The sequence below is a fragment of the Sus scrofa genome, chromosome 1, assembly GCF_054392235.1.
Source record: "Sus scrofa isolate SSC_HxYL_T2T_F1_AM1 chromosome 1, Sscrofa_HxYL_maternal_Yorkshire_Landrace_v2.0, whole genome shotgun sequence".
Classification (NCBI taxonomy): Eukaryota; Metazoa; Chordata; class Mammalia; order Artiodactyla; family Suidae; genus Sus; species Sus scrofa.
Genome location: NC_139383.1, coordinates 249,482,254 through 249,506,117, shown reverse-complemented (window position 1 = coordinate 249,506,117; position 23,864 = coordinate 249,482,254). Strand labels below are relative to the sequence as shown.

General features: G+C 40.2%; 1 protein-coding gene across 3 annotated transcripts in view; it reads left to right on the top strand.

Moving 5' to 3' along the window:
- SLC25A51 (solute carrier family 25 member 51) overlaps positions 1-23,561 on the top strand; it is a 29,159-nt gene extending 5,598 nt beyond the window's left edge. For 2 of the 3 annotated variants that reach the window (XM_021100847.2, XM_021100704.2), the window contains one exon: positions 19,067-23,561. In XM_021100847.2, the coding sequence (XP_020956506.1) occupies positions 19,108-20,001 (894 nt within the window). In that variant the 5' untranslated portion in view covers positions 19,067-19,107 and the 3' untranslated portion in view covers positions 20,002-23,561. 3 annotated transcript variants of the gene reach the window in all.
- The last annotated feature ends 303 nt before the right edge of the window (positions 23,562-23,864 follow it).

The following is a 23,864-nucleotide window of genomic DNA, read 5'->3' as shown; positions in this document are numbered from 1 at the left end:
AGCCAATGTCATGCTTCACACTTAACCCCTAGCAGTGTTCCACAAATGTCGAGAAAAACAGAAGGATGTTTACTAGTACCATAACTGAATTTTGTTCCGGAAGCATATGCCAATTCAGTAAGATAGAAGAAAGATATATACTATAAAGGAGAACACAAAATTATTTGATATTTCTGTGATATTTAGAAAATTAATTGGAAGAGAACAACCCATTCATAATAGGGACTGAAAAAGTAAAATACCTAGACATAAGAAACATTCGAAGTCTGTAGAAATTTTTTTTTTTTTTTTTTTTTTTGGCTTTTTGCCTTTTCTAGGGCTGCTCCCTTGGCATATGGAGGTTCCCAAGCTAGGGGTCTAATTGGAGCTGTAGCCGTCAGCCTATGCCACAGCCACAGCAATGCAGCCAGATCCGAGCCGTGTCTGTGACCTACACCACAGCTCACGGCAACACTGGATCCTTAACCCACTGAGCGAGGCCAGGAGTCAATCCCATATCCTCATGGATACTAGTTGGATTAGTTAACCACTGAGCCACAATGGGAACTCCATGTCTAAAAATTTTTTTAGTATTACTGAGCTTTGTAAAAAGAAACAAGTAGGAAAATACCACATGCTTGTAAAGTAAGGTTCAATTTTGAAAAAGTGACTGTACTTTTTTTTTTTCTCTTTTTCTATTCTGATGCTACAGGTTAAAACAGGTTGGTACTAGGAAATTCCCATTGTGGCCCAGTGGTAACAAATCTGACTAGTATTCATGAGGATGCAGGTTTGGTCCCTGGCCTAGGCTAAGGATCTGGCGTTGCTGTGAGCTTTGACGTAGGTCACAGATGCAGCTCGGACCTGGCGTTGCTGTGGCTGTGGCGTAGGCTTGTAGCTGTAGCACTGATTCAACCCCAACCTGCTGTGGGTGTGGCTGTAAAAAGAAAAAAAATGGATTGGTACTAGAGAAAACGTACTAGGCAGTTGTGGAACAGAGTGGAGTGCAGAAGTAAATGCAAATGCCTGTGAGTATTTAGGTTACGCCAACCAGTGAGGAAAGGAGAGCTCATCAGTCAGGTTTTAGGCAGTCTCATCTTTGCTTCCTTCCAACAGTGAAGTTCCAGAGAAACTGAAATACAGATGGTAAGTGAAACCATAGAAGTTGTAGAAGGAAGCATGGATTACTTGTTAATAATTTTAGAGTGATGAAGACCTTTTACAGAAGGCACAAAACCTAGAATCCAAGATTAGTTGATTTAATATGCATATTAGGAATTGCAGTATCACAAAAATGTGAAGTGAGAAAAGTACTTACTACATCTTGGTTAATATAACTAGGATTGATTTTCTTCATATACAAAGAAATTTTACAAATCAACAAGAATAAAGTGCCTATAAAAAATAGATAATGGAGTTCCCTTTGTGGCGCAGCGGAAACGAATCCGACTAGGAACCGTGAGGTTGTAGGTTCGATCCCTGGCCTCGCTCAATGAGTTAAGGATCCGGCGTTGCTGTGAGCTGTGGTGTAGGTTGCAGACGCAGCTCATATCCTGCGTTGCTGTGGCTGGTGTAAGCCAGCAGCAATAGCTCCGATTGGACCCCTAGCCTGGGAACCTCTATACACCGTGGGTGCAGTCCTAAAAAAGACAAAAGACAAAACAAAAAAAATGGATAATGTAAAAATTTATAGTAAAAGAAATTCAACTGGTCAATATTCTATAATCACCTAGATGAAAAAATAATCTGAAAAAGAGTGGAGATATATGATATAGATAATGGCTGATTCACTTTGCTGTACACCTGACGCTGAGACAACGTAAATCAACTATACTCCAATATGTTTTTTTTTTGTTTGTTTGTTTTTTTGTCTTTTTGCCCTAGAAAGGGCCACTCCCAAGGCATATGGAGATTCTCAAGCTAGGAGTCTAATTGGAACCATAGCCACCGGCCTACGCCAGAGCCACAGCAACGTGGGATCCGAGCCGCGTCTGCAACCTACACAACAGCTCACAGCAACGCCGGATCCTTAACCCACTGAGCGAGGCCACGGATCAAACCCGCAACCTCATGGTTTCTAGTTGGATTCATTAACCACTGCACCACGACGGGAACTCCCAATAAGGTTTTTTTGAAAATTCAAATTGTTAATAAAAATGAAAAATGAATTTTATTCAAAAAATGTAAATGACAAAACAAGATTTTTTTCACCTATCAGATTGGCAGAAATTACTATTTAATACTTGCTGCTAGAAATGGTAGGGAAATAAGTGCTGGCATATACTTAATGGAAATGTAAATCATAATAAGTTTTCTGGGTGCAATTTGGACTAGCTGTCAAATTAAAATGTATTACTGTTTGTGCCAGCAGCCCATTCTAAAGATTTACTCTGCAGATAAACTTGTTAGAGAGTTCACCACATATAAGTACAGTTTCTTTCCCATTGCAGCATTGTGTAAAAGCAAAAAAGGAAAAACAAAACAAACCAAAAATAGCAACCATAAGTAGGAGATAGAATGAATTACATATACTACGTTCATTTAATAGAACACTACATAACCATCAAAACACTGGGGTATCTGCTGTTATTGTTGACAGATTTAGGTCATTGTTGTACACCTTGCTTTTTGACTTAGTAGTATGTTCTTTTTGTGTATTTTTATTTTTTTATTTTTTATTCTTTTTTGTCTTTTTGCTATTTCTTTGGGCCGCTCCCGCGGCATATGGAGGTTCCCAGGCTAGGGGTCTAATCGGAGCTGTAGCCACCGGCCTACGCCAGAGCCACAGCAACGCAGGATCCGAGCCGCGTCTGCAACCTACATCACAGCTCACGGCAACGCCGGATCGTTAACCCACTGAGCAAGGGCAGGGACCGAACCTGCAACCTCATGGTTCCTAGTCGGATTCGTTAACCACTGCGCCACGACGGAACTCCTTTTGTGTGTGTGTGTGTGTGTGTGTGTGTATTTTTAAAATGATCTATAGGTTGGTGGGGATGGGATGGAGTGTGTGACCAGAGTTGAGGTGACTAGTAAAAAGGGACTGGTAGTAAGTAGTCAAGCGGGAGATGAAGAGGACCTAGGCTAGGGCAGCAAGCCTAGAGGAGAGGATGTATGTGTATTCAGTTGATTAACAACTTAATTTTTCTCCTGAAAAAAAGTACCTTTTTAAAATGTGTTTTTTGGAGTTCCCATCGTGGCACAGTGGTTAATGAATCTGACTAGGAACCATGAGGTTGCAGGATTGATCGCTGGCCTTGCTTAATGGGTTAAGGTTCCGGCGTTGCCATGAGCTGTGGTGTAGGTTGCAGATGCAGCTTGGATCCCACGTTGCTGTGGCTCTGGTGTAGGCCGGCGGCTACAGCTCCGATTTGACCCCTAGCCTGGGAACCTCCACATGCTGTGGGAGTGGCCCTAGAAAAGGCAAAAAGACAAAAAAAAAAAAAAGCTGTGGTGTAGGCCGAGACTACAACTCTGATTCAACCCCTAGCCTGGGAACCTCCATGTGCCATGAATGCAGCCCTAAAAAAAAAATTTCTACTGCACAGCAAAGTGATTCATTTGTACATATATACACATTCCTTTTCTTTTTCTTTTTTTGTCTTTTGTCTTTTTAGGGCCACACTAAAAGCATAAGGAGGTTCCCAGGCTAGGGGTCTAATTGGAGCTACAGCTGCCAGCCTTACAGCAGCACCAGATCCCAGCCGAGTCTTGGACCTACACCACAGCTCACGGCAATGCCAGATCCTTAACCCAGTGAGTGAGGCCAGGGATGGAACCCGTGTCCTCATGGATCTTAGTCGGGTTCCTTAACCACTGAGCCATGATGGGAACTCCTACACATTCTTTTTCATATTCTTTTCCATTATGGTTAATCACGTGATATTGAATGTAGTTGACGGACCTGGTTGTTTATCTGTTCTCTGTATAATAGTTGGCATCTGCTAGTCTCAAACTCCCAATTCATCCTTCCCCCTTGGCAACTACAGATCTGTGAGTGGTTCTGCTCCTTGATAAGTTCATTTGTGTCATTTTAGATTCCACAAATAAGTCATATCATGATATTCGTTTCTCTCTCTCTCTCTCTTTTTTTTTTTTTTTTCTTTTAGGGCCGCACCCACAGCATATGGAGGTTCCCAGGCTAGGGGTCCAATTAGAACTGTAGCCACTGGTCTACAGCAACAACTGCTCCAGCAACTAGGGATCTGAGCCGTGTCTTCCACCTACACCACAACTCACGGCAACACTAGATCCTTAACCCACTGAGCGAGGCCAGGAATTGAACCTGCGTCCTCCTAGATGCTAGTCAGATTCGTTTCCTCTGAGCCACTACTCGAACTCTTTCTGACTCACTTAGCATGACAATGTTCAGGTCCATCCATGTTGATGCAAATGGCATTACTTTGATCTTTTTTTATGGCTGAGCAGTATTCCATTGTGTATGTGTACCACATCATTTTAATCCATTCATCTGTCATTGGACATGTAGGTTGCTTCCATAGCTTGGTTATTGTAAATAGTGCTGCAGTGAACATAAGGGGTGCATGTATCTTTTAAAATTATAGTTTTGTCCTGATACATGCACAGGAGTGGGATTGCAGGATCATATGGCAACTCTATTAAATATGTACTTTTAATGTGTAAATTTTTCTCTAAAGAAGTAATATACTTTAGTGAATTTTTGTTTAAATGATTCACTTGTTGTTTTATTGGATCTACAAGCAGCCCAACTCCAAGAAATCTAGCCTCTTGATAGAGCGTGACTTCATAATCTAACTGCTTTAATATCTGCCAGATTTTAAAGTAATTTCTTTCTCTGAGCTGGGCCATCCTTTGATTACTGAAATTGTAGTGGAACAAATTTTCGGAATTCCAGGGGACAGTTTTTACTGCCCCTTGATTCTCCTTCATGATAGTGCTAAGTGCCATTAACAAGTCCCACTCCTCTAGGCTAGAGGAGAGGTTTGTTCAAATCAGTGCAGCATTTTGGTGCCAAGGGGTGGTGTGGCTGCCCTGGTGGCGGGGTGGACAGTGAAAGGTTGTGGCTCTGTTGATGTCTATTTCTGTATGTGTGGCCAGATGACAGATGAGTTTCCCCACCCCTTCGATTACCTTCCTTGGGGCAGGCTTTGGGCCTGCAGGGGCCCATTCATAATTCTTCTCATCTGAGGGCGTGTTTATCTTTTCTAATAGAAATGTGATAGCAGGCCAGCTCCAACTGCAAAGAGGCTTTGGGCCAGAGTGTGCAGTTAATGCATTTCTTCTTGATATAGTCTGTCTTCTGAGAAAAGGTGCACAGATCTTGGTGTAACATCCTTAAGGAAAATTGTTTCTCTTTGCTTTACAATGAAAGGAAAAAAAATAGTACATAGTAGCATCTGAGGGTCTCATAATGCAGGTCCTAGCCTGCTTTTTAATTTGTCTTTGTCTGCTACCCATCCATCTCCCACCCACATTAAGCTCCAGCCAGACACACTTCTCGGAAATGTGATGTTGCTGCTCTTTTGACACAAGTCGTACACCTTAGCCTGTGCTGCCTTTGGCTAAAATGTGCCTCACCCTTAGGTACATTCTATTCAGCTTTCAGAGCCCTGCCCAGAGGGCATAAACCACACTTTCATTCCCTCCAGACACCTTCTCTGTGAGGCCATGTACATATTTCTGCAGTTGCATTTATCACACTGTAGTTCAGTTGTTTGCATGTCGTATCTTCCCTGAGTCCTTATTTATCTCTAATCTCTGACACCTGCGGGGGGGGGGGGTGCCTGAAACATTGCAGGAGTTAAATAAGTTCGTTGAATTAAAGTCTCTTGGAGTTCCCTGGTGGCCTCACAGTTAAGGATCTGTTGTTTCTGCTGTGGTTCGGGTTACTGCTGTGGTGTAGGTTTGATCCCTGGCCTGGGAACTTTGGCATGCCTCAACCTTGGCCAAAAAAAAATTAAAATATCTTGTATACTGAGGAGGCCAGTGTGAAAGCAGGCAAAAAAGAATTCTCAACAAAAGTAAATGAATGTCTTCTTGACAGGGTGTTATCCTGTAAGTCTGAATGAAGCAAACAAATTTTTTTTTTTCCTCGTGGCCTATGCTGCAACCACAGCAATGCTGGATCCATCCAAGCCCTATCTGCAATCTACGCCACAGCTCATGGCAACACTGGATCCTTTAACCCACTGAGCGTGGCCAGGAATCAAACCCTTGCATCCTCATGGATTCTAGCTGGGTTAATTACTGCTGAGCGAAGATGGGAATCCACAAAAAAAAATTTTTTTTACTTAAAAGAATTTGGGGAGGAAGGAAACAACTGGGAAGGCTGACACATGCTGAGTGGACCCTGACTGCAGTGCCCGCCGTGTCCCCAGCACACCCTTGGGGCCTGGTATGCTTACTTTCCAGCTGATTTCACGCTATTGTGCAGGGTGGGTGGAAACGGCCTCAGGGAGTCACAGAAATTTGCCTGTGGTCACTTGGGAATTTTGTCATCTCCTTCTGTCACAATTAGCCTTTTATTGTCCTGATCAGATCTTAGTTTTGTCACTGTCTCCAACATTTAAAAACATTTTTTAATTGACACATAGCTGATTTACAACGTTGTGTTATAATTTCTGCTGCACAGTAGTGTTTTAGTTGTACATATATACATACTCTTTGAAAAATACTCTCTTTCAGAGCTTCTGCTGTGGCGCAATGGGATCGGCAGAGTCTTGGAAGCGCCGGGACACAAGTTCAGATCCTGGCCTGGCACAGTTGGGGGTTCACAATCCAGTGTTGCTGCAGCTGCAGCTGCAGCTTAGGTTGCAACTGCAGCTCAGATCTGATCCCTGGCCCAGGAACTCCGTATGCCACACAGGGTGGCCAAAAAAAAAAAAAAAAAATATATATATATATATATATATATATATTGCATTATGGTTTATCATAGGACATTAAATATAGTTCTCTTTGCTATATAGGAGGCCCTTGTTGTTTATTCCCTCTGTGTATAATAGCTTACAGTTGCTAACCCCAACCTCCCACTCCATCCCTCCCCCAACCCCCTCAGCAACCACAAGTCTATTCTTGTCCTTGAGTCTGTTTCTGTTTTGTAGATAGGTTCATTTGTTTCATATTTTAGATTCCACATAAAAGTGATAGCATATGCTATTTGTCTTTTTCTTTCTGACTTCATAGTATGATCTCTAGTTGGATCCATATTGCTGCAAATGACATTATTTTGTTCTTTTTTATAGCTGAGTAGTATTCCATTGTATATATGTAGTACATCTTTATCCATTCACCTGTCAGTGGACATAAAAGTTGTTTCCATTTCTTGGCTATAATAAATAGTGCTGCTATGAACATAGCGATGCATGTATTTTTTTGAATTATAGTTTTGTTTGTATATATGCCCAGGAGTGGAACTGCTGGATCATATGTATGTAACTCTATCCTTAGTTTTCTGAGGAACCTCTATAATATTTTCCATAGTGGCTGTACCAACTTACTTTCCCACCTATACCAGCAGTGTAGGAGGGTTACCTTTTCTCCACATTCTCTCCGGCATTTGTTTTTAAACCCTTATTTTGAAATGTTTATAAATTCGTGGGAATTTGCAAAAAAAAAAAAAAAAATGCATAGAAGTCCCACATACTCTTCACCCAGTTTCCCCTAAAATCTTGTGTAGTACAGTATCAAAACCAGGCAATTGAGGAGTTCTCTTTGTGGCTCTGTGGTTAATGAACCCGACTAGGATCCATGAGGTTGCGGTTTTGTTCCCTGGCCTCGATAAGTGGTTTAAAGATCTGGCGTTGCTATGAGCTTTGATGTAGGTCACAGAAGTGGCTTGGATCTGGTGTCCCTGTGGCTGTGGCGTAGGCCAGCAGCTGTAGTTCCTATTCAACCCTTAGCCTGGGAACTTCCATATGCTGCTGGTGCGGCCCTAAAAAGCAAAAAACCAAAAAAAACCCCAAAAAACAAACAAACAAAAAACCCCACAAAAAAAAACACAAAAAAAACACCCAGGCAAGTGACATTGGGGCTTATTCACATTTCACCACATTTACATGTGTGTGTATGTGTGTAGTTCTGTGCAGTTTTACCACACATGTGGGTCTGTGTAACCACCACTACAGTTAATGTTGAGAACTGTCCCATCACTGCAAGATTCTCTCATGCTGCCTCTTTATTGCCACACCCTTTGCCCTTGTCCAGCCTCTCTTAGCAACCACTTCTCTGTTCTCTAGCTCTGTAATTCTGTCATTTCAAGAATGTTGCATAAATAGAATCACACAGTGTGTGGCTTCGTTCACTCAGCATGATTCCCTTGAGTTCCATTGGCGCTCTTGCGTGTATCAGCAATTCATTCATTTTAACTGCTAAGAGGTATTCTGTAGTGTGGATGTACTCAAGTTTGTTGAATCTTTCACCTACTAAAGGACATGTGGGTCGTTTCTAGTTTTCAGCTACTAATGAATAGAGTTATTATGGACATTTATGTACAGATTTGTGTGTTAATACAGTTTTCAGTTCTCTAGGGTAAATGTCCAGGAGTGAAATTCCAAGGTCATACAGTCATCTCATGTTTAGTCTTTAAAGAAACCCCCCAACTATTTTTGAGTGGCTGTGCAATTTTATATTTCCAACAGTAGTGTATGAGTGCACAATTTTCTCTGCATCCTTGCCAGATTCAGTGTTACCACTACTTTTGTAATTGAAGTATATTTGCTGTACAATATTATATTTGTCTCAGGGTGCAGCAAGGTGATTGAGTATTTTTGCAGATTATATTCCATTATAAATTATTACAAAATATTGACTAATTCCCTGTACTGTACAATGCATCCTTGTTGCTTATCTGTTTTATACATAGCAGTTTGCATCCGTTAATCCCATGCCCCTAATTTGTCCCTTCCCTGTCTCCTTTCCCCTGTGTTAACCACAACTTTGTTTTCTCTATCTTTTGAGTCTGTTTCTGTTTTGCATATACATTCATGTGTATTATTTTTTAGGTTCTACCTGTAAATGATATACAGTACTTGTCTTTCTCTGACATATTTCACTAAGCATAGTATTCTTTTTTTTTTTTTTTTTTTGTCTTTTTGCTATTTCTTTGGGCCGCTCCCACGGCATATGGAGGTTCCCAGGCTAGGGGTCAAATCGGAGCTGCAGCCACTGGCCTACGCCAGAGCCACAGCAACGCGGGATCCGAGCCGCGTCTGCAACCTACACCACAGCTCACGGCAACACTGGATCCTTAACCCACTGAGCGAGGCCAAGGATCGAACCCGCAACCTCATGGTTCCTAGTCGGATTCGTTAACCACTGCGCCACGACGGGAACTCCCTAAGCATAGTATTCTTTAGTCCTTTCATGTTACTGCAAATTGCAAAATTTCATTCTTTTTTTTACAGCTGAGTAATACTTCATTGTGTATATATAGTCCATATCATCTTTATCCATTCATTTGCTGATGGGCACTGGGTGCTTCTTTGTCTTGGCTACTGTAAATAATGTCCAGCATTTGTTATTTGCAGACATTTTAACAATGGCCATTCTGACCAGTGTGAGGTGGTACCTCGCTGTAGTTTCGATTTGCATTTCTCTGATAATTAGTGTTGAACATTTTTTCATGTGCCTCCTAGCCATTCATGCGTCTTTGGAGAAATGTCTATTGAGATCTGCCCCTCCTTTTTTTTTTTTAACCTTTTACAGGGCTGCTCCTGCAGCATATGGAGGTTCCCAGGCTAGGGGTCCAATCAGAGCTGTAGCCACCAGCCTACATCAGAGCCACAGCAACGTGGGATTCGAGCCACATCTGCAACCTACAACACAGCTCATGACAATGCGGGATCCTTAACCCACGTGAGGCCAGGGATCAAACACGCAACCTCATGGTTCCTAGTTGGATTCGTTAACCACTCAGCCACAACAGAACTCCCTGCCTATTTTTTTGATTGGGTTGTTTTTTTGTTGAGTTGTATGAGAAGTTTGTATATTTTGGAAATTAAGCCCTTGTTGGGTCCCATCTCTTGCAAATATTTTTGCTTAGTCTGTAGGTTGTCTTTTCATTTTGTTTATGGATCCTTAACCCACAGTGCCACAGCAGGAACTTCTGTTTATTTCTGTTTTTGTTTCTGTTACTTGGGGAGACTGATCTAAGAAAACATTGGTACGACTTATGTCAGAATGTTTTGCTTATGATCTCTTCTAGGAGTTTTATGGTGTTATGTTCTGTTCAAGTCTTTAAGCCATCTTGAGTTTTTTGTGTATGGTGTGAGGGTGTGTTCTGACATCATTGATTTACATTCTGCTGTCTAACTTTCCCAACACCACTTGCTGAAGAGACTTTTTCCCGTTTTGTATTCTTGCTTCCTTTGTTGAAGATTAATTGACTCTAGGTGTGTTGGTTTATTTCTGGGCTCTCTATTCTGTTACATTGACCCATTAGTCTGTTTTGTGCCCATACCATGCTTTCTTGATTACTGTAGCTTTGGGCTATTGTCTGAAGTCTAGGATACTTAGGCTTTCTGCTTTGCTCTTTTTCGTCAGGATTTCTTTGGCAGTTCTGGGTCTTTTATGGTTCCGTATAAATGTTTGGTTTATTTGTTCTAGTTCTGTGAAAAATGTTAGCGGTAATTTGCTAAGGAATTGCCTTAAATCTGTAGGTTATTGGAGTTCCCATTGTGGCACAGTGGAGACGAATCCGACTAGGAACCATGAGGTTGCGGGTTCGATCCCTGGCCTCGCTCAGTGGGGTAAGGATCCGGTGTTGCTCTGAGCTATGGTGTAGGTCACAGACGCAGCTTGGATCTGGCATTGCTGTGACTCTGGCGTAGGCCAGCAGCTATAGCTCCGATTAGACCCCTAGCCTGGGAACCTCCATGTGCCACAGGTGTGCCCCTAAAAGGGCAAATAATAATAATAATAATAAATCTGTAAATTGCTTTGGGTAGTATGGGCGTTTTAACAATATTAATTCTTCTAATCCAAGAACATGGGATGTCTTTCCATTTATTTAAATCATCTCCAGTTTCCTTTATTAATGTTACATAGTTCTCAGCATGTAAGTCCTTCACATCCTTGGCCAGGTTTATTCCTAAGTATTTTGTTTTGGTGGGTATGATTTTAAAAGATACTGTTTTTTTTTTAATTCCCTTTTTGATATTTCACTGTTAAATATATAAGTGTAAGGAAATGCAATTAATTTTTGTATGTTAATCTGGTATTCTGCTGCCTTGCTGAATTTAACAGTTCTAGTAATTTTTGTGTGGAATCTTCAGGGTTTTCTTTTTTTTTTTTTTTTTTTGTCTTTTTGCTATTTCTTGGGCCGCTCCCGCGGCATATGGAGGTTCCCGGGCTAGGGGTCGAATCGGAGCTGTAGCCACTGGCCTACGCCAGAGCCACAGCAACGCGGGATCCGAGCCGCGTCTGCAACCTACACCACAGCTCACGGCAACGCCGGATCGTTAACCCACTGAGCAAGGGCAGGGATCGAACCTGCAACCTCATGGTTCCTAGTCGGATTCGTTAACCACTGCGCCACGACGGGAACTCCAGGGTTTTCTATATATAGTATCGTCATATGCACATAATAACAATTTTACCTCTTCCCTTCCAGTTTGGATACTTTTTAATTCTTTTTCTTGTCTTAGTGCTGTGACTAGGACTTTTCAACACTATGTATAGAAGAGGTGAGAGTGGACATCTTGTTCTGGATTTTAGCAGAAAGGCTTTCAGCTTTTCACTATTGAGTGTTGGCTGTGGGTTTGTTATAGATAACTTTTATTTTCTTATTTTTATTTTTTAAAAAATTTTAGTAGATTGCTTTTATTTTTTAATATTTTTTGTCTTTTTAGGGCTGCACCCACAGCTTATGGAGGTTCCCAGGCTAGGGGTCTAATTGGAGCTGTCGCTGCCAGCCTACTCCACAGCCACAGCAATGCGGGATCCTTAACCCACTGAGCAGAGCCAGGGATTGAACCTTTGTCCTCATGGATGCTAGTCAGGTTCGTTAACCGCTGGGCCACAATGGGAACCCCTAATAGATAGCTTTTATTATGTTGAGATGTATTCCCTCTCTACCCACTTTGGTAAGAATTTTTTATCATGAATGGATATTGAATTTTGTCAATTGCTTTTTCTGCATCTATTGAGATAATCATTTGGTTTTTGTCTTGTCTTTTATTTGGTATATCACATTGATTTGTGTGTGTTGAACCATTCTTGTGAACTTGGAATGAATCCCACCTGGTCATGGTCTTTGATCTTTTCATTTTTTATTTTTTTTGTCTTTCTGCCTTTTCTAGGGCCGCTCCTGCAGCATATGGAGGTTCCCAGGCTAGGAGTCGAATCGGAGCTGTAGCTGCCAGCCTATGCCAGAGCCACAGCAATGCGGGATCCAAGCCGCATCTGCAACCTACACTACAGCTCACGGCAACGCCAGATCCTTAACCCACTGAGCGAGGCCAGGGATTGAACCCGCAACCTCATGGTTCCTAGTCGGATTTGTTAACCACTGTGCCACGATGGGAACTCCAGATCTTTTTATGTTTTAATGGATTTGGATTGCTAATATTTTGTCGAGAATTTTTACATCTGTATTCAAAGATATTGGCCTGTAATTTTCTTTTTTGCTGGTGTCTTTGTCTAATTTTGGTATCAGGGTGATGGTGGTTTCATAGGATGTTGTATTTTCATTGTCATTTGTCTCAAGGGGTTTTTTAATTTCCTCTCGATTTCTTCATTGACCCTTTGCATTTATAGTAGTAAGTTTTTATCTCTTTTCGGTGGTTGATTTCTAGTTTTCATGCTGTGTGGACAGAAAAGATGACATCTATACTCTTAAATTTGTTGAGGCTTGTTTTGTGCCCTAGTATGTGGTCAGTCCTAGAGAATGTTCCATGTGCACTTGAAAAGAATGTGTATTCTGTTTTTTTTGTATGTAATGTCATGGAGATGTTAATTAAGTCTAACTGTTCCGTTTTATCATTTAGGATCTTGGTTGTCTATTTCTTTTTTTTTTTTTCTTCTTTTTCTTTTTCTTTTTTCTTTTTTTTTTTTGGTCTTTTTAGGACCACACCTGCAGCATATGGAAGTCCTCAGGCTAAGGGTCAAATCAGAGCTGCAGCAACTGACCTATGCTACAGCCACAGCAACTTGGGATCCAAACCTCATCTGCAGTCTATACCATAGCTTGTGGCAGCACCAGCTTCTTAACCCACTGAGTGAGGCCAGGGATTAAACCTGCATCATCATGGCTACTACTAGTCAGATTTGTTAGCACTGAGCCATAATGGGAACTCTTCAGCTGCATTATTGATTTTCTCTCCGTTGATGTGAGTGAGGTGTTAAAGTCTCCTACTAGTATTGTGTTCTTGTCAGTTTCTTCCTTTATGTCTGTTAGTATTTGTTTTACGTATTTATGTATTATGTTTTATGTATTGTATATGCTTCTGTATTAGGTGTAGAAGTATATGTTGACAAATGTAAAATCCTCTTATATTGATCTTTTTATTATTATATAGTGTCCTTCTTTATCTTTCTTTAGGGCCTTTGCTTTGAAGTTTATTTTGTCTGACATGAGTATTGCAGCCACCACTTTGTCATTTCTTTCTGCATGAAATATCTTTTTCCATCCCCTCACTTTCAATGTGTGTCCTTTGCCCTAAAGTGGGTCTCGTATAGGCAGCATATTGTAGGCTCTGTGTTTTTTATCCATTTTGCTATTTTATGTCTTTTGATCTGAGCATTTAGTCTATTAAAATTTAAGGTAATTATTGGTATGTATTTATTGCCATTTTAAACCTTGATTTCCCACTGATTTTATATTTCTTTCTCTTTGTTTTTCCTTTTGTGATTTGATGATTTTCTTTTGTTTTATGCCTATGTTCTCTTCTTTTTGGTTTTTGTGAAACTTTTGTATGTTTCTGATTTGTGGTTACTCTGTTTTTCAAGTATGTTGATCCCTTCCTGTGTCTTCTTGCTTTAGACAGTCATATAGACTCACATTCTAGGGGAAAATAATCTACATTTTCTTACTCTCCTCCCCCAGATTTTATGACTTTGATAGCCTCTTTTACATACTCAGGTTCATCCTTCTGCTGTTCAATGTGGTTGTCATCACTTTTCATAGGAATTTTTGATTCCTTTTAAAAAATCTATGAATTAAAAGAATTTTTAATTCTTAAAAAAAATAATTACATGATATCCCAATTGTGATTTTCCCTTTCCTATAGATAAGACCTTTCAATATTTCCTTTAGGATAGCTTTAGTATGCTGTACTATTTTAGTTTTTGCTTGTCTGAGAAAACTCTTTATCTTGTCTGAGAAATTCTTTATCTCTTCTTCTATTCAAAATGATAATCTTTCTGGATAGAGTATCCTCGGTTGCAAATTTTTCCCTTTCTTCTTTGAATATATCTTGACACTCTCTTCTGCAATATTTCTGTAGAAAAATCAGCTTATAGTCTTACATTAATTCCTTTGTAATTAAATCTCTGTTTTCTTTTGTTGCTTTATCTTTAACTTTTGCTGTTTTTATTATAATATGTCTTGGTGTAGGTCTCTTAGGGGCCCTCTGTGCTTCCTCTACTTGGATATCTGTTTCCTTCTTCAGCCATAATCTCTTCCAATATATTTTTGATCCCCCTTTTCTCTTTCTCCCCACCTGGAATCCCTATTATGCATAGATTGGCATGCTATATATTATCCCAAAGGTCTCTTATATTGCTTTCATCTTTTTTTTTTTTTGGTCTTTTTGTCTTTTTAGGGCCGCACCCACAGCATATGGAGGTTCCCAGGCTAGGGGTCGAATCAGAGCTGTAGCTGCCGGCTGATGCCAGAGCCACAGCCATGCCAGATCCGAGCTGCATCTGTGACCTACACCACAGCTCACAGTAACGCTGATCCTAACCCACTGAACGAGGCCAGGGATCGAACCGGCAACCTCATTGTTCCTGCTGCACCATGACAGGAACTCCCAACTTTCATCTTTTTTTCATTTGGCTTTCTGTCTGCTGTCCCGATGAGGTGATTTCCAGTATTCTATCTTCCAGGTCACTTGTTCTTTTGCATTATTCATTCTGCTATTCATTGCCTTTAGCTCAGCAGATGAGTTTTGTAATTTTTCTTGGTTCCTCTTCATAGTTGTTAGTTACTTTTTACAGTACTCTGCATTTCTGTCTAGCTTTTCTTAGTTCCTTAACTATTTTTATTTTCTCCTTTTTGAAATCAGTGTCTATTAGACTGAAGAGGATAGTTTTCATTGTTCCTTCTTTCAGGGGAATTCTCTTTATCTTTTAACTGGGAGTGGGATAAAAGACCACTTCATTTTACTTATGTTTTTCTTATTCTGAGTTTAGGAGAAGCATTTTTGTGTATTTTGGGCTCAGAGGGCTGTTTATACAAGGGAATGCCCCTTTGTAGCTTGTGTGGATTTAATATTTTTGGTGCAAAAGGCTGTTTTTAGTATGGATGCCTGTTGTCTCTTTCTTCATTGTGTGTAGGCTGTTACCCTTTGACAGTGGACGTGCAAACGCAGTCCTGGAGTTCTTGGCGATGGTGTGCACCCAGAGCAAGTGGTGGGAGTGGAGGCAGCTCACGACCACTCCTGGACTCCATGAAGGTGGTGATGAGTGTTTGCAACTGCTCCTGGAGTGCATGAGGGTGGCAGCAGACCATCTCCAGCTTTTGAAAATAGAGTAGATTGAGATAAATTCAACCTGAAAAATACTGAAAAGGAAAATATAGCATTATTATGAAATTTGAAAATATAAACTACTTACTTTGCCTTTTTTTATGTATACTGATAAAACACAGGATTGTGTCATTGTCAATAAAAGTATTCTTTATTTGTTTTCGGCAACACAATTAAAAAAAGGACTCACTGCTATCTAAGTCTTCATTAACACCATTAAAAATTCACAATATGTTGAACCTTAAATACTCCTTTATTTTTAATAATTACATGATATCCCATCAGTTGGCTACATCATCATTTATGCAGTGAGTCCCTTATTGCAGGTTTAAACTTTTTTTTTTTTTAACTTTTTAGGGCCTCACCTGGGGTGTATGGAAGTTCCCAGGCTAGGGGTCGAATCAGAGCTGTAGCTGCTGGCCTATGCCACAGCAACACTAGACTCGAGCCCCCTCTGTGACCTACACTGAAGCTTGCAGCAAAGCCAGATGCTTAACACAACTGAGCAAGGCCAGGGATCAAACCCGCATCCTTGTGGATACTAGTCGGGTTCTTAACCCACTGAGCTACAACAGGAACTCCATGTTTAATTTTTACTCTGTATTTCTGTTAAGGGTATAGTTGTAATTGTCCTGTAGTTACTTCTTTGTGAACATCTTTTGGTACTACTGATTTTCCTAGGCTATATTTCTAAAGGGAAAATTAGGGTTGTGTATGTGTCTAGTGCATATTTTATGTTACATATCCGTGGCTCCTGCACATAGAAATTCCTCAGGAACTAATGCTTTCTGATTCTGTACCTCTCACAGTGATGACATTTCTCTTTAACTTCTTTTGTCCTGAATGCTTAGCAGTTTACAGCAGTGTAGGGAGGAAAAAACATAAGGAACCTGGTTTGGTTTTTGTCATAGGTCAAAGACCTAGATAGTTTATCGGACCTTTTGTTTTTAATTTATTTACAGTTGAAACCTTTATGTATCTTTTCTCTGTGTGTGTGTGTGTGATTTAAAAAAAAAAACTCGTAAGGCTTACCGTCTTAACCAGTTTTTAAGTGTAAGTTCAATAACTTTAGGTGTATTTACATTGTTATTAAACAGATCTCCAGAAGTTTCTCATCTTGCAGAACTAAAACTAAACCCATTAAACAATAACTCTGTTCCCACCTCTCCCAGCCCTTGGTAACCGCCATTCATTGCACTCTTGTCTTGATGAATTTGACTGCTTTAGGCACCTCACTGTAAGTGAAATGATGGACTTATTTCACTTGTCCTCAAGATTCATGCATGTCGTAACATGTAACAGGATTTCCTTCCTTTTTAAGACCACATAATATTATGTCACATTTTGTTTACCTAGTCATCAGTGGACACTTGGTTTGCTTCCACCTCATGGGTTTTTGTGAACGATTTGCTCTGGACTTGGATATACAGCTGTCTCTTAGAGAACCTACAGTTAATTCTTTTGGATGTTTACCCAAAACTGGGATTGGTGATGACATCATATGGTAGTTCTATTTTTAACTTTTTGAAGACTTGCCGTTACTGTTTTCCCTCATGGTTGTGCCATTTTATATCCCCACTAACACTTGTTTTTCTTTCTTCTTTCTAATAGTAGTCATCCTGATGGGTATGAGGTTTTCATTTGCATTTCCCTAATAATGAGTGATGTTGAGCATCTTTTCCTATTCCTTTTGGCCACTTTCTATTTCTTTGGAGAAATGTCTGTTCAAGTTCTTTTCTTCTTGTTTAATTGGGTTATATATGACTGGGTAACTGGCAAGGAATGATCTTGCCATTTTAGAAAACAAGATGTATTCTAAGGGTAGGACCTGGCCTTCATTCCATTCAGTGGGCTAAGCCTGCTTATTTAGGTTTCAGATCTTTTTCAGCATGGTCTGGTTCAAGCCATGCTTTGTACCCGGGCAGCCTCCCAAAGTTACTGCCGTCTGTAGTGTTGACAGAGGGACATGAACTCTGGAGGCAGACCTTATTTAAAGATGCCAGCTCCACCAGTTACTAACCATACCTTGGAAGAAGAGTATTGGTTTCTTCATTTGTAAAACTAGGAAAATAATGTTCGCTTTATATAGTTGTTTCGAGAATTAAATATATGAAAATTGTGCATAGTCTATACCTGCAGGCCTTCCTTGTCCCTCTTCTCCCAGCTGCCATCTCACAGTGTATGTTTGCTGTTTATTGTGTTCTCACAGTATATATTTCTCATAGAAGGAATTACACTGTGGAGTGATTGTATACCTTGGCAGAGTCGTCGTCATCGTTGTCTTTTTTTAATGCTTTTTAGAGTTGCACCCACAGCATGTGGAAGTTCCCAGGCCAGGGGTTGAATCAGAGCCACAGCTGCTGGCCTGTGCCATAACCACAGCAGCTTGGGATCCAAGCCACTGTCTGTGACCTATGCCACAGCTCATGGCAGTGCCAGATTCTTAACCCACTGAGCAAGGCCAGGGATCGAACCTGCATCCTCATGGGTCGTAGTCAGATTCTTAGCGACTGAGCCATGAAGGGAACTCCCAGAGCATTCTATTAGATTGCAAGTTCCTTGCCTTTGAATCTCTAGCATGTTTCAGAGGGCCAAGTTCAAAGTAGATACTAAGTAAGTGTTAGTGAATAGAATGATGCAGTGTGTCTTGCTATTTTATTTCTTATGAGAGGGCTTTGAATCTGTTTCAGAAGGATAATAGTATGTACTGTTATGTGGTATAGGCATTATGTATGAACTGATCCAGAGATTCTCACATTTTTTTGGTCTCAGAACCCTGTTAAACTTAAAAAATTTTGTGGGCCTCAAAGAGCTTTTAATTGTATGCGTTAATATTCATGGTCTTAGAAATTTAACAAAATTTAAATATTAATTCACTTTAATAATAAACCCATTAGTGTTAACATAACACCTTTTCATGAAAAATAATTATCCCCTCCAAAAATTAATGAGTATGTGTTACAGTTTTGTTGGTTTTTTTAATGTCTGCCTTAAAAGATAGGTGGAAGAATTCCCTTGTCACACAATGTGATAAGGATCTGGCATTGTCACTGCAGCAGCTTGTGTTGTAGGTTTGATTCCTCACCTGGGACCTTCCCCTGTGAGTGTTGTCAAAAAAATTTTTTATAAGGTAGGTGGAGTCTCATATGTCTCTGTATTTGGTCTGTTGTGATAAATTGTTTTGGTTGGAGTGTATGCAAAAAATCCAGCCTTACGTAGGTATGTAGTTAGAAAAGGGAGGATCTCCTGGACTTTTGAAAGGGCCTCAGAGCCCTCTAAAAATGCTTCAGCAACTACTGATCGAGTCTGAAAGGAAAAATGTAAGAGTCCAGAAACTGGAGGAAGGATTAGGGGGAAATGTCATATGTTTAGCACTGTATATAAAGGTTTACCTGTTGTCATTTTACTGTTTGTAGGTTAAAAAAATCCTTCATGAAGAAGAAAGATCTTAAGCAACATGATGGATTCAGAAGCTCATGAAAAGAGGCCACCGATCCTAACATCCTCAAAGCAAGATATATCACCACATATTGCAAATGTTAGTGAAATGAAGCATTATTTGTGTGGCTGCTGTGCAGCTTTCAACAATGTAGCAATCACATTTCCCATTCAGAAGGTCCTCTTTCGGCAGCAGCTGTATGGAATCAAAACCCGGGATGCAGTACTTCAGTTGAGGAGGGATGGATTTCGAAACTTGTACCGAGGAATCCTTCCCCCATTAATGCAGAAGACAACTACGCTGGCACTTATGTTTGGTCTCTATGAGGATTTATCTTGCCTCCTCCGTAAGCATAGCAGTACCCCTGAGTTTGCAACCCGTAGCATGGCAGCAGTACTTGCAGGGACAACAGAAGCAATTTTCACTCCATTGGAAAGGGTTCAAACCTTGCTTCAAGACCACAAGCATCATGACAAATTTACAAACACTTATCAGGCTTTCAAAGCACTGAAATGCCATGGAATTAGAGAGTATTATCGAGGCTTGGTTCCTGTTCTTTTTCGTAATGGATTCAGCAATGTTCTTTTTTTTGGCCTTCGCGGTCCCATCAAGGAGCACCTGCCTACGGCGACGACTCACAGTGCTCATTTGGTCAATGATTTTATTTGCGGAGGTCTGCTGGGTGCCATGCTGGGCATCTTGTTTTTTCCAGTTAATGTTGTAAAAACTCGTATGCAGTCTCAGATTGGTGGGGAATTTCAGTCTTTCCCCAAGGTTTTCCAAAAAATCTGGCTGGAACGGGACAGGAAACTGACAAATCTTTTCCGAGGTGCGCATCTGAATTACCATCGCTCCCTCATCTCTTGGGGCATAATTAATGCGACTTACGAGTTCTTGTTAAAGATTATATGAAAGAAATCAGTTAAGTGCCATTTGTCAACTGAATAGACCTAACAAGAATGCAGTTTGGCCTTGTTCATAATTGGCCAAGCACAAGTTGGTGTCCTAAGTCCAGGGCACAATGAATTATGGGCAAAGCTGTTTTCCTTAAGCACCAACAAATTCAGAATAAAAGTTTCAGTAGGAAAACTTAAGGGTTTTTTTTTTTTTTAAAAGGCAGAATTCTGTTTATATTTTTTAAATCATTATCTGAGAATTTTAGGCTAATTGCCTGGTTAATAGCTGTCTATCTAACAGCTTGATGGCTTTTGACAAGGAAACTAACAGCCAAGATATGATTCTTTTTTCCAAAATCTTCTGTGATGAAACATCAGTGGCCATAACCAGCCAGAGAAAAGGCTCTAAGGGTTCCATGAATTCTCAGGCGTATTCCTGTTACTCCACTTCTTGCTTCTCTGCTCTTAGGAGGAGTTGCAAAAGATAGTTTTTGTTAAGCATATATGTGGTAGGACAAAGGAGCAGAATAGAGACGAAAAGCAGCTTGTTATATGTATGCTTTTTGTGATAAATTGCTTGTATTCATTTTGAAACTAAGCACCTGTGGGGATGGTCATTATCCAGACTATTTCTCTTTAGACACAGTAGACTCCTGCAGCTAATGACATCTCCTGTTTTGCTTTCTAGGGTTGAAAGTTTTCTCTCTATTTCTGAATGTGACTTGAAACCTTTCCGAAATATTTTTATATGAGCTTCACTTATTTCATTGCCAAAAGATGGGGACTTAAATTTTGTTAACGATGTTTCTTCCCATTAAGAAGTTTCATATTACAGGTACCCCTCCTTTCCCAGAGTTTCCTTTGTGCCATTTCACCTTTACAAAAGACCTACATTAGAACCCGTTTTCCCTAACCAAAAGACATCTGAAGAGGATTGTTTGTACAAAGAAAGGTGATTGCTTCTTCAGTCTCTGCCATTGCAGCTTACAAAAGTTTCCACAGGACTATGGGGGAAAACCTGTAACTGTCCATCCAACTCTGTTGAGCTCAGCTTCTTGGAATTATTGTTGCCAACTTTGAAAGTTCGAGGTTTTTTTTTTTCCTTTGAATAGTAGTTTGTCACATTTAAGTATCCTGTACTCCTGAAACTCCTTTAAAACAACAACAGAAATGCTTCCATAAAATTTATTTTGGAAGCCTATTAATGGACCTCAGATTTTTTTCCTGGTGTCTTAGTATTCCAGGTAAGGGAAAAAACTCAGGCTAGCTTTTGTCTCACAGCGTTAGCTGTATTTTTTTATTTTACTCTTGGAAATAGAGACTTCTGTTAGGATTTTTAGATTTGGAGAACCTAATTTTACCATTTTACCATTTAAACACTAAGACGGTTTGAGAGGATAAGACCTACATAAAGATATTTGAAAGGTTAGTTGTAAATCCTAGACGTTGGTGATGGCTGCAATAGCACACTTAGCTCTTACCTAACAGACAAACACTTACTTTGAAAGGAATGAGATTTTGAAATATTTTTTTCCAAGTAAGGCAGAATGAGTCACACACCAATTCGAGTCACTAGTACAACATACGAGACATCCTAGAAAAGCATTTATCAATCTTTTAAAAATCCACATCTGTAAATATTATATAGTGAAGATTTCTTTCCAGCATCTGACATGGGGCAGAGCACGTAGGTTTCTTATTATGTCTTTTATTGTTCTGGGTAACTGCATGTGAATATGTGCACATGCTGACCAAAATAAAATCAGGGTCTCAGTTGGCAGTTTACTCAGTTTCTGGACAGGTAGTCCAAAAAAGATGTTTACCTCTCAGTGCAGCGTGGCTGGCCAAATGCCGTCAACATCTCCTCCTGGCTGTCATGGATTAGGAGGCACTGTCCAGCGTTTGCCAGGTGGTAGCGAAGGGGGGTAGTTTTACGAAGGTTCTGTTTGATGGTGTTTTGCTGGAAATGGCAGTTTGTTCTAGAAACCACGGTGCAGATGTAAGGATTTGAGAAAACAATCTAACACCAAATAAATGTGTGGCATCCTTTGGCCTTGTGAATAGAGTCAGGACTGAGTGGCAGAGACACTGTGGTGCCTGACCCCCTTGTTCACATGTGTGTCTCCTGTCATGGGCATGTCTGGGTGCTCAACTTGTGGTGAGTGTTAGCCTGGGGTCATGCCCTGACCCTGGGAGTGGACTCCACTGGCTTTTGGTTCCACAGGGCTTTCTTTTGTCTATACACTCCATATAGGTGATAGAAATCTTAAGTTCTAAAGCACTTTTGTGACATACTCTCAGTGAAGTGAGAATTTGAAGGATGCTTTGGTTTCTGCTGTCTCAAACATGTGGCATTTAAAAACAATAAATATTTTTAATGGTTTTTAACTCATAATATTTTTGGATTTCTTTGTCACTTTTTACAGTTTTGAAGACCAAACAGCAGATACATTACCAAGGATGGTTTTGTGTTGTCCAGTAGGTTTCTTAAATTTGACAAAAAACAAACAAAAAACTCAGTAGAACTTGTGGTAGCCAACAGCTTTGTCTCAACTTTAAGTCAAAATGTGTTATTAGTAAGAGATTCTAACTATTGTTTTTTACCCTCTGTGAACTAGTATGGTAATAATTTTGAAAAGGCAAACAAAATTGAGTAACTTTATCTGAAAAGCTTTAAAAGTGGCCTTTCTGTTACACGTGTGGCACAGACAGCTGGTAAGTGCAGGGCACTTCTGGTCTTGCTTCCTATGCTTCATGTCTGATGCTGCCAGAAATAGGGATTCTATATTCAACATACTTAGAGTGGTATGAGCCTTAGGACTGCACCACAGAGTAAACACAACCTCTATATGGTGGTAAATGTTTGTGTCTTTGTTTCATTTGTGATTGGAGACAAAGTTGATGTTTTTGTCTCCGTAGTCAGTATCCATCTTTATGGCTGATTATATAATCTTCTGCTCTACATGGTGAACTGTGCAATAAGACAGGATTGTGTAAATATAGTCATCTTTGGAGACCTGAAATTCCCTAGCTTGATTACAGTGGTGATACTCGGTTGTAAGCTGTACACACCTGTAAGAGAATAATGGGTGGTACTAGAGGGCTTCACAGCAAGCCAGTCACATTGACCAACACGGCTTCAGTGTAGATGACGTACTGTAGTGGGAGGGCTGTGCAGTCAAAATGAAGGCGAGACAAGAGATCACATTTAAAGAAAAGGTAAGCACTCAGACTTGATTTCTTTTGAAATAATCTTTGTTTTCTCATGTGCTTAAAAATGCATATCAAAGACTTGAATAGGCATTCTCCTTAAATTTGAGGATTTTTTGTTTTTAATGCTGTCTTTTTGCCTAATGTTGAATATTTGCTTGCCTAAATGGCTCCCAAATTGTGGGGGAGTCTCTACGTGTTTCCTTTTTTTAAGTTTCATTATTAAAAGTGATTAAGCACACAAAACTGTCTTTCTTTGATATTTTGAGTTTTGTGACTATATGAGCTTAAATGAAATGTTAATGTTTCAGAGTTAACGTGCTTCTTTCGGTAATTTTGTTTGGAATAAAGTTTTTTTTAAGTTCATCTACTTGGTCTTCTCTCATGGTTGGGTTACTAGCACTTTCTTCTTTGTGGTAGGTTACTCTCTCTGTCTTTTTGTTGGTAAAGCATGTAGCACACTACTTGGGCTCTTAGTGACTCCACCTGGTAACTTTGTAGGTGGAACATTCATTTATTTTGTTTGGTTAAGAGGAGTTCTATCCATGAGGACGCTGGTTCAATCCTTGGCCTTGCTCAGTGGGTTAAGGATCCGGCATTGCTGTGAGCTGTTGTGTGACAGGTCGCAGATGCAGCTCGGATCTGCATCTGCGACCTGGTGTGGTGTAG